The 10,923-nt window shown below is 42.2% G+C and overlaps 1 protein-coding gene and 1 long non-coding RNA gene across 2 annotated transcripts; both read right to left on the bottom strand.

The window, feature by feature from the left end:
• Positions 1–1,357: 1,357 nt before the first annotated feature.
• LOC115559301 (uncharacterized) lies at positions 1,358–3,171 on the bottom strand. The gene is made up of 4 exons (XR_003979479.1): positions 2,500–3,171; positions 2,196–2,303; positions 2,010–2,071; positions 1,358–1,901 (listed from the first exon to the last, which is right to left on the bottom strand). It is a non-coding gene; the product is annotated as an uncharacterized LOC115559301 (long non-coding RNA).
• An 856-nt stretch (positions 3,172–4,027) lies between these two features.
• Positions 4,028–10,346, bottom strand: LOC115558274 (uncharacterized). Its single transcript, XM_030376222.1, has 4 exons — positions 9,079–10,346; positions 8,733–9,024; positions 5,653–6,314; positions 4,028–4,130 (listed from the first exon to the last, which is right to left on the bottom strand). Exons 1-4 carry the CDS (start codon positions 10,128–10,130, stop codon positions 4,028–4,030), a joined length of 2,109 nt encoding a protein of 702 aa, XP_030232082.1. The 5' UTR covers positions 10,131–10,346.
• Between the last annotated feature and the right edge of the window lie 577 nt (positions 10,347–10,923).

Raw genomic sequence — 10,923 nt, 5'->3', positions numbered from 1 at the left:
GCAATTTTCGGTGAATAAAGTTGAATATCTCGGGAATTATGAAGAATATCAATGAGAAAAATAATAGCATAATACTACTAATGGAGCTGAACGTTTTAATGTTTGAATGATGTTTCTACGTTGAAGTATGTTGAAGGAGATGCTCGCAGAAAAAGTGGCGGAATAATAATAACTAGAATTGCAATCCCTGAAGGTATTGCGGTGTGAATGCTAACGCTGAAATGCTCCGCTCTACTGCTGAAGCTGCACGCTGAACAATCAATACCCTGAATCTAGGACATCTGCTGAAAATTTTGAAGGTAGAATGAAGTCTGTAGAATGAACTATGAATGAGTTGAATGGTTTTGAAGTCATACTGCTAAAGTCTGCTGACGCTGAAATGCTCCGCTCTACTGCTGAAGCTGCATGTTGAATCAATACCCTGAATCTAGGAAATCTGCTGAACATTTTGAAGGTAGAATGAAGCCTGTAGAATGAAGACGCTGAATCTAGGAAATCTGATGAACATTTTGAAGGTAGAATGAAGCCTGTAGAATCAATACCCTGAATCTAGGAAATCTGCTGAACATTTTGAAGGTAGAATGAAGCCATTAGAATGAAGACGCTGAATCTAGGAAATCTGATGAACATTTTGAAGGTAGAATGAAGTCTGTAGAATGAAGACACTGAATCTAAGAAATCTGATGAACATTTTGAAGGTAGAATGGAGTCTGTAGAATGAAGACACTGAATCTAGGAAATATAATAATTACGAATGAATGGGACTGAACAATTGAATGATTCTGAATTTAGAAGAACTGAAGCTAAATTGAATTAACAAATCTGAAGCTGAATGTTGAATCAATACACTGAATCCAGGAAATCTGCTGAACCTTTTGAATGTAGATTGAAGTCTGTAGAATGAATTATGAATGAGTTGAAGGGTTCTGAAGTAATACTGCTAAAGTCTGCTGACGCTAAAATGCTCCACTCTGCTGCTGAAGCTGAATGTTGAATCAATACCCTGAATCTAGGAAATCTGTTGAACATTTTGAAGGTAGAATGAAGTCTGTAGAATGAAGACACTGAATCTAGGAATTATAATTACGATTGAATGGGACTGAACAATTGAATGATTCTGAATTTAGAAGAACTGAAGCTAAATTGAATTAACAAATGAATATTAAGACTTTGAAAAGTTTGGAAATGTTGAATAATGCGCACAAGATGTGAGGTTGCAATAAGCTTGTACCTACAGAAATAGCTCCCTCACACTCAGTTGATTACTTGAGTTGCTACGACATGCTCCACCATGTAAACCTTTGAGTCAAACCATTTGTAATGCCCACGTACCTCTTGGTTAATCAGACATGATACATTTTTTTAGTCACTTCATTTACATTTTATTACATGAAAATATCAAAGCATAAAACTAACATGAAAACAAAGCTCAACTTTGGGTCCCATCAGACTATCACACATTTGTGTGTCTTGCATCATCAGCCTTAGACTCTCCAAGCATTAAAGGAAAAACTCTTTAAAACCCTTATTAGGGGAAAAAGGAGAAACCTTTAGGTAGGCCAAGTCAAAGAGAGATCCCCTACCAGGACGGCTGAGCATGCGACACGTGTGTGTGTGTGTATGTGGTTAGTGGGAGGGTTTTGGGAGTCTCTGGTTCATGAGTGACTCGCCAGTGAGTAGCCAGGTGACAAAGGGCAGTGACTGCCTGGAGTTAACCTGTTCTTGGTCCTGAAGAAGGGGTTAGCTGTCTTTGGGGTTTGCATCGGGAGTTCTGCAGAAAATCCTTTCTTTGCTTTGGAAGTGAGTCCTGTCTCCAGCTGGATGACTGACAGCAACAGTCGTGTCTTTGTTGTGTTGAACTCTCCATTTGCAGAAGAAGTAGACTCTTTCAAAGTAGACTGCTGTAAAGATAAAAAGGAAAATGTTACGATAAAACAACATGAACCAACTGTGCATTTAATCACCAACAGAAGACACGAGTCCAAACGTTAAGAATAAACTCTACTTACAGATATGAGTCGCAGAGTAGAGCTGCTACTGATTCACTTCAGTTGAACTCTCCATGCAGACCCTCAACCCGACACAGGCCAAGTGAGAAAAGAGCAGCAGCATTAGTCACATACATGGTTTTCACATTATAAGTTCCATCAACTGTTTATGGTGTGCATGCAATTCAATTTATAAATTGTACTTACAAAATGCTCGGGTCCATCTCAAAATGATTGAATGTCGCTTCTGCACTCGGCCTCGCCAGTGTCACTAGGCCCATCCATTCCAGGTCCATCTTCAACCCCTCCCATAGCCTGAAATCACATCCAAATGTGCATGTTTTATTCATCTTACAATGGATAGATGAGGAAAACCGATAACAATCAAACCATTACAGAACCATTATAAGAGTCATACAACATTTATATTAGAAATACATAGTGACGTACATGTCACCATTGCAGAGAACTGTAAAGGACAATGATGAACACTGATTGGTCCCTCTCTGACCTCTCTGTCTGTCAGGCTTGTTGTCTGTCCGGCTTTTTGCGTGGCACACGGTTTGTGGGGGGGGGGTGCCTGGTCCACTGGTGATATTTTTGAGCTCCAGGGCCTCCCTCCGGACAGCTGGGAGCCACTCATAACGACAAACTCAAAGACAAAATAATGTTTTAAGTACAGTGAAGTAGAAGTGCTGCAGGAGCGATAACAAATCCTTACAATTCCACGAGTTACAAGGTACTTACCTGCGTTTCCTGAAGCCCTGTAAGAATCTGGGACGTGTAAAATTCTATTTTATGTGATATCAAGGCTGATATTAAAAGGGATCATATTAAAAGCTCAACTTCCTTTAGTTTGCTATGTGTGGATCATTTTAACTTTGCCGCCCAGAACAATATAATATTTATTTTAAACCATTTTTACATTTGTTTGAAATTTTTTTGGACTGTTTTAGGTGAGATTGTCCCTCCATCCCTCCCTCCCTCAGCCAAGCAGATGTTGCAGCTTGGCTGACAGGACAATCCCACCCATTAACTCATTTCAGTATTTTTCATATGTTTGGTTTGAGTGATATTTTTGTTTGAGTAATATTACGAGAAAAAATGAATGACTTTAGTCTAACTTTAATCTGTTTTATCGCATGAAATCAATTTGCTTATTTCGAGAAAAAATGAATGACTTTAATCTGTTTTATCGCATGAAATCAATTTGCTTTTTTAGATGAGATTGTCCCTCCATCCCTCCCTCCCTCAGCCAGGCAGATGTTGTAGCTTGGCTGACAGGACAATCCCACCCATTAACTAATTTCAGTATTTTTCAAGTGATATTTGGTTTGAGTGATATTTTGAGAAAAAATGAATAACTGTTAACTTTAACTTTAATCTGTTTTATCTCATGAACTCAATTTGCAACGATCAATGCATTTCACAATGCTTTGTTGTTTGACACTTAATTGATATTTATACATTTTCTGATGTTAGTGTACAGTAAACAGGATTGTGGTAGCTGTAATACGATTGTAGGACACCAGAATGGAGACATCGCTGCGGTCGGGAGATGTAAATGCTGTCCAACAGTGTATTTTTATCCGTGGTAGCAGCGGTGATAAGTTGCGCGTAACCTTTAGCACGAAACAGTTCATAAATCGGCTTGTTTGCACCGGACAACAGATTTTCATTGAAGTCTCCGCACACTATGATTGGGTGATGATCCATGACTTCGAGTGAATCTAAAAGGCTTTGCAAATTTTTTAGAAATAAGTGCACACTGTAGCTCGGAGGCCTGTAGACGGCAGCAATCAGCGCAATGAACGGGGCTTCTAGTTTAATGACGGTAAACTCGATATCTGTAGCGTTCTGTATGTAGCGTTTTTCACTGACTCGGATGTGGTTTCTCACATAAATAGCAACTCCGCCACCATTTTTGTTTGAAATGTGAGGGCAGTTTGTGTAAGAGACATTCCTATTACGGTGAAACAATGTGTAACCTTCCAAGTGGATACTTTCGGAAACAAAAGATCCTTGCAGGTGAGTTTCTGTTAGACAGAGGACGTCTGCGAGACAAAGTTCATGATGACTTTTGATGTCAGCGACGCGAGCCGGTAGTCCTTCGGTGTTATGATGGATGACGGTGAGAACGTCCTGTCGGTTTAATGTCGCCGAGATATGAAATAGAGGCATAATGTGCTGAAGTGAAGCTTCTGTCATGCTCGCAAGACCTGTGTGAACTTCTGGATTGGCATATATTTTTTTCTCATCCAAATCGAGAATATGTAGTCCACTGAGGGAAGTTACTCTGCTGAGAGCCACATAGGCCATGCCGGGTTCAAAGATGTGTTTTAGCGATACTGCTGCTGAGGATTTGGTCATACCTTGAACCTTGTGTATTGTACACGCAAACGCAAGTTTTAGAGGAAACTGTCTGCGAACCACTCCCCTTTGCTTCAGATTCTCTTCGTCTCTCTCAATGTACACAATATTGTCAGCTGCACTTACATTGTTGGGATTTCTCGACACATCCAGTTCTAGACCGAGTTTACTGACATGTGGACCGTCGTCACTGATCACTATTTCCGCAATACACGCAAAAGTTCCGTTGCACAGACCAGACTGAACATTGACGTTTCTGGTAAGCATGACGCGTGCACCAATGGCAAGTTTCAATGAGTCAGCGAGCTCTCGGTTGTTCCCGTGAAAAGGTGTAGCTTGTTTTGCCATTCTTCCAGTTTTGGGATCTTTCTTATAGTCGTGGGCATCTATCTTCATGATGTCCGAGTGAAACAGCGCTAGCGTTGTTGAATTATGGGCATCAACCTGTTTGTTTGTGGCAAAAATATGCAGTATGTCTTTTGGACAGAGTGCTGGAATCGTGACAGCCTGTGAGAGCAAAGCTTTGTCCTGTCCTGACAATACATCATCTTTCTCTTTGACGCGGATGCGGTTTAGCGTCTCGGCAAAAGCGACATCGTCTTTCTGGCGCATGATCTCCGTCAATGTGATTATCTGAAATTGGTCACGCCAGAGGTCGATTCGAGTGGGATCGTACACGCACAGCGGTTTCGACTGTCTGACCGGGGGAAGTTGATAAAAATCTCTGACGGCGAGAACTGACATTCCACCAAAAGGTCTTTGATTTCCCTTAATTTGTTTCAATCGCATGTCTACGTAGGCAAACAGATACTTTGAGACCATAGATACTTCATCAATGACTAGTATCTCAGCATTTGAAAGATCTGCCCTGACTTCGTCTAGTTTATTGCCAAGGCCTTGGAAAGGAGGCTTTAAATTTCTCGGTAGCTTGAAGAGACTATGCAATGTCACGCCGGATATGTTGAACGCCGCAGTACCAGTGAAAGCCGTGAGGAGTACGGAAGGTTTGGAAATGTCGGCTTCTTCTGCGTTACGGGGAAGTCGAGACAATATTTTGGATCCTTCTGCGTGGATGCATTTGATGAGGTGGGACTTGCCTGTTCCTGCACCGCCATTGATATAATAGAAGAACCGTTCTTCATTTGAACCACAGACACGCTTTATGCACCAGTATCTGACGGCATAGAAAACAGACGCCTGCTTTTGGTTTAAGCTTCGATACATTTCTTTCAACACTGTCGGATCCATCTCAGGGGCTTCACTCATGATGGCACCTTCTGGTCTATTTTCTGACCTAAGGTTGTAGTCTGGCACATTCTCTTGGACGTTATCCTCATCGGCTGGTCTCGCGTCAAGTTCTTCAATGCACTCTAACCTTTGCAGTTCACATTCAGGAGCCAGATTACACCATTCGTTTCTTATGCAACCATTCTGTTCGTACTCTGCGATGGCACTATCGATGTCTTCCCTGTGTTTCTCATATTTCTCTCGGTTTCGTTTCACAATGTCAGACACTAGCTCGGCGTACTCTGAACCAGGTAGCTGAACGCCTGCATGGTCATGGAAGGACTTGTAAGTGGGGAAGTTTATGGACTTGAGCTGTGTCTCTGAGCGATAAGGCAGGTAAAGCTTTAGCAATGTGCCGTGAAATTGCTCAGGTTTCTTTTCCTGCGAGACATGGTAATACTTGATGACAGCGGGCTTATCCTTTGTTCTCTTCTGAACGAATCCCATTTCATTGAGCAGGGGAATAGCTTTTGCACCTTGGGCCTGTTTGCCATAGACAATTCTACAAGTGGCAGCGAAATCAGCCAAACACATTGACTCAAACTCTGGCGATTCTGGTCTCGATTTGTACTTGTCGGGTAAGCCTGTCATCCACACATTAACAGAGTCTGGTGTTTTGTTCTCTAGGTGCGACATGGGATAACTCATTTTCAGCGGGTTGTCATCGGTCTGTACAAATATCACGCTGCGGGAACACCGTTTCATGTTCAGACTACATGCACGAGCGACGCACTCTTGAGCACTGACCTCTCTTTTTTTGGAGTACGCCTGCATCACTTGTTTCATCTCGTCACTTTCATTGAGATTTTCATGATTTGAGTTCTCAATCATGGTCTTAAGGTATTCGCTTAAACCGTGCTCGGCCTTGCTGATGTAGCTGCAGATATAGGCAATGCAAGAGTACGGGTTTAGAATATACTGTATATCCATGTTTGCGTCCCACGCCAAGAGCAGTGTTGGATTATAGCCGTTTACGTAAGCTTCTTTGGGATCACGCTTTAGTACCACCTCACTTTTTTTTGCCTTAACACGGAGACAATCCTGGTATTGGTCAACTGTAAGATCGCACAAGGACAATATCTGCTCTAAACTCAGAGATTCGCTCTCGGGATTGTTAAGCAACCGGTTTAGTGCTGTGAGCTTTCTTGTCGCCACCGACGTTCTTTCATCTTCACCGTCACATTCTTCAGATCTTACTATCATCGTCTCGGGGGAAGGTAATTTCGGAAATCCAAAACGGCAGTTGGCACCGAGATATTTAATACACGTCTTTGAGTGTGTCTTGCTGTGCATTTGAACCCCGCTAACTTTTTTGTGAAGTTCAGGTTGCGTGTTGGGATCAGGCATCTCGGCGGTGATGTATTTGGAAATGAAATCGCAAACCGTCTTATCCGAGTCCTCCTCAAACACTGGCGCTCCTTCTATCCAAATGAGACAATGTATGTGAGGGGAACCTCTGTGCTGAAATTCTAAACGGTAAAAGTAATCAACGACTTTGCCGATGGGTTGTGCAGGTGACATGATCAAATCTCTGAACAGCGCTTCAACGCGTTTGTCAAACATGCGCATCGTTGTCACAGGATTACTTCGCAAAATATCGCATTTGGACGACCAGTCGAGCTCATCGAAATTCACTTGTTCGCCTTGTTGAGTTTTAATAGCGGTAATTATTTCTTTCCAGCGCATTTCGGCTGCAGAAAATGTACAAAAGAAAGTCGGCGTTCCACATTGCCTTATCATCGCAAACAAGTCTTTGGTAGTTTGTTGCCAGTAGGCGGGGCTGCCTCGCAAAACTTTCATGAATCGAATTGCGTCTTTGTTACGTACCAGTTTTTCAACCTCGTGTTTGTCTTGCAACATTGCATTGTTTATTTTGCGACCGTCGCGGGTATACGGTTTTCCTTTGCGCAATTGTATTGACATGCTGGAGGTGGCCTGATATATTTCTTGTACAAACTGTGCAAAGAACAAATAGTTTGTATCTCTTGCAAAACGGTCATCGATGCAGCTCAGTCTACTTTTGAAATAACTGCAGGGAGTTAATTTCTTCGGACGCTCTTCATCGATTGTGTTTTTGCTCGTCGGAAACTGAACGGGGAAAGCCATCGCCTCAAGGTTAGGAGTTTTGAAAAAGCTTACTGGTTTGTTTCCTTCAGCGGGCGCAACCGAATATATTCCTTCGCTAAAGCTCAAAATTTCCTCTGAAATGTCAGTCGGCTGCAGACATGACTCGAGAGCAATGCCGCCATTAGGTTCATCACCCTCCTGTTGAATGCCGTTTGACTGCTGACTTAATTCAATTGAATCAATAGCCTGTTCATTGTTTTCAGGTTCTGCCTCGCAAAGTGCACCGTTCTCAAAGCTGTCGATTTCCATCATATCTTCAGCATTAAAATCCGTGTCATCTATGTTTTCAGTCTCTTCGTCCTCATCTAGAGTTGGATCGCATAATTCAGCCTCATCTCTGATGGTTATGTCGTTGTACTGTGGATGGACCTCTTTAAGCTTAAGCAAAGCCCTCACTAGTTTAGTCCAGGTTACAGTTTGGAATAGCTGATGACCTTTATAACACAAACGTCTCTTTAGCTTCACCCTCAAGACTTGAGATTCACTTCTAAGTCTGGGCAAGGCATTGACTGTTTCCTGCACTTCTGATGGGACGCATATTACATTGCCATGAATGGCTCGTTGTTGACCTTTGGGAAGCGGGATTATTTTGGCAAACGTGATGTATTTGCTAATGAGATGTCTCTCCAATATGTTTAAGTCACACAGTTCAGGTGGAATATCTGCGAGCTGTAAATTATTTGCGATGGCGAGTTGTGGCATGCGGCCATTTTTAAGATGTTCGTGACAACAGTGACAGATCCACTCTCTCTTTCTCTCATTTGGTACATTGCACTGCTCTGGATTTTCACAAGAATCGTTACAAACGTGAACAAACTTCCCTGTAAGGCAGGTTTCAACAACATCTGTGTTCTGAGTATACTTTGACCTATCGCAGTATCGCACTTGATTTGCAAACAACGCACGGTGGCAAACTGTACACGCAAAGGTTGGCCCATTTTTGATGTTGGATCGAAAAACCTCAATAGCATCCTTGATCACATTGTTATCCATTTGGTTCGGCCGACTGTCATCCATTTGGTTGGGTCTTCTGATTACGTTTCTGTACTTTTGTCTTATTTTCATTGCACAATACATGTTGTAAGTCATGCCAAACGAATGGTTGTTACTGTATTTATCGCGCATGCGTCGTCTCATCGTTTCTTTCTGTTTGGATCTGAATGCAGGGTCGTTTGCATAACGATTGGTAATATAAGACTTTCGGGTTTGCCTGAAATGAGCATTTAAGCGATAGCGGGTGTTGGTGTATGACCTCTGCCTCTGATTAAAGCTTTTGTCTTGCCTGTAACGGTTTCTCATATATGACCTCTGCCTCTGATTAAAGCTTTTGTCTTGCCTGTAACGGTTTCTGATATATGACCTCCGCCTCTGGTTAAAGCTTTTGTCTTGCCAGTAACGGTTTCTGATATTTGACCTCTGCCTCTGGTTAAAGCTTTTGTCTTGCCTGTAACGGTTTCTGATATATGACCTCTGCCTCTGCTTATAGTTAGAGTCTCTTTGATAGCGAGTGGCTATGTAGGACATCTTTTTTTTTCTGTAACTGTTGGTTTCACAGGATCTCTTTTTGTCGACATATTTATCTTTAGCATACCTTTCCCTCTCTTTTCTATATTTTTTTTGTTTTGCAGTTTCAACATTTTTGCTATGTTTAGCTTTCGTCACCTCCAAAGCCTTTAGTCTTTTTTCGAACCGTAGCCTTTTTTCTTTTGAATATTTTGATAGATTTGGCATCTGTTGGGGTTTGTCAGATGTATCGCATTCCACCGTAACTTCACCGCTACAAACGTGCATGAGTTCAATTGCGTCTGATATGTCATCACAGGGAGAGCACTCAGTAGTATCTGCATTAGAGTCTACATTTGCCAAAACTCCATCCACAGAGAATTCATCCTCACTGTTAAAAAGCACAGGAACGAGCTCATATGGTGCATAAGGGCTGGAGCCTAACATAGTAAAGCTTGCGATCAACTTTTTTACCAGGTCATTTAAATGCGTGAAAGTCAACATGACAGCTGTGCCGGGTACATCTGGGCCAGAGGGAAGTCCATCAGGTCGTCTAGTGTGTGGGTCAAAATAGCCATACCTTCCATGCCGGTCTCGGAAAACAGCGATGCACTGAGAGGTCATTACCAGCAGAGCGGAGTTCACGTCAGAGGTCAAGCACTGAAGTCTCGCTGCAAGGTTGAGGTATTCGCCTACTTCAGGAGAAGATACAAACGTTCCATACATTGAGTTACACTTTGTCAGCACATGCTGCTGTCTTTGGCCAAAAACAATCTCAGGGAGTTCCTGTATATTCAAGTGTCCATGCACCATTGTTCCATCGACACATAACTGTCCCAGTGTAAGGGCATACATTGCATGGCCGCGATCCAAAATCTGATCAAGGTCTGCGCTTTGCAGGTGATGTAACTCGTGCAGGAAAGCTAGAAATGTCACAGAGTTACAGGTGCACTGACTGTTTTTTGAATCAATATATCTATGATGGCTCTGACTGTAGGATGCTAACACACATGTCACATTAGCATGAGAATGGTCAGGAAAATGTACTTCTCTGTTGCTGTCAGGATCACAATTCTGGACATGTTCAGCTTGTGTTTTGAGCGGAAACTCACCAGACTTACTCCACCTTACTTTAGCCGCTTGGGATCTTTTGCTTTTCTTTGGCATCTCTTCAGCGTGAACTACAGTGAGTGTGACAGTAGGTACAGAGTGTGACAATAGGTACAGGAGGAGATTTCTCAAAACAAACCAGTTTGTAGTGAGATGGTACTTTCTATTTCAAAAAGAAAGATTTTTTTTTTTTTTTCAAGTTTCTGGGTTTTTTTCAATGGCTCTGGGTTTTTCATTGGCTCAGGGTTTTTTTAGTTCGGTTTTTTTGTTCATTTCAAGTACTTTAGAAATGAGAATGCCGTAATGATAGCGGTAAATAAGTTAGAGGGAAATAGGGTAGAGACAGGTAGAGGATAGGCAAGCCGTTTTACTGAGCGGTCTCAAAAAAGAGACATCAAAAACGCCATAAGAGGAGATGGGGTTTGGGGGTAGCGAGAAAGATGGGGTAGGGGGGTTTGGATGGTAAAAAAAACAGCAGGCTGCAGGGCCAATAGACGTCTTCTTTGTTCATGTACAGTGTTTAAACCGGAAAGAAAAG

The sequence above is a fragment of the Gadus morhua genome, chromosome 14 (genome assembly GCF_902167405.1).
Source record: "Gadus morhua chromosome 14, gadMor3.0, whole genome shotgun sequence".
Classification (NCBI taxonomy): Eukaryota; Metazoa; Chordata; class Actinopteri; order Gadiformes; family Gadidae; genus Gadus; species Gadus morhua.
This window is presented reverse-complemented; position numbering and strand designations above follow the sequence as displayed.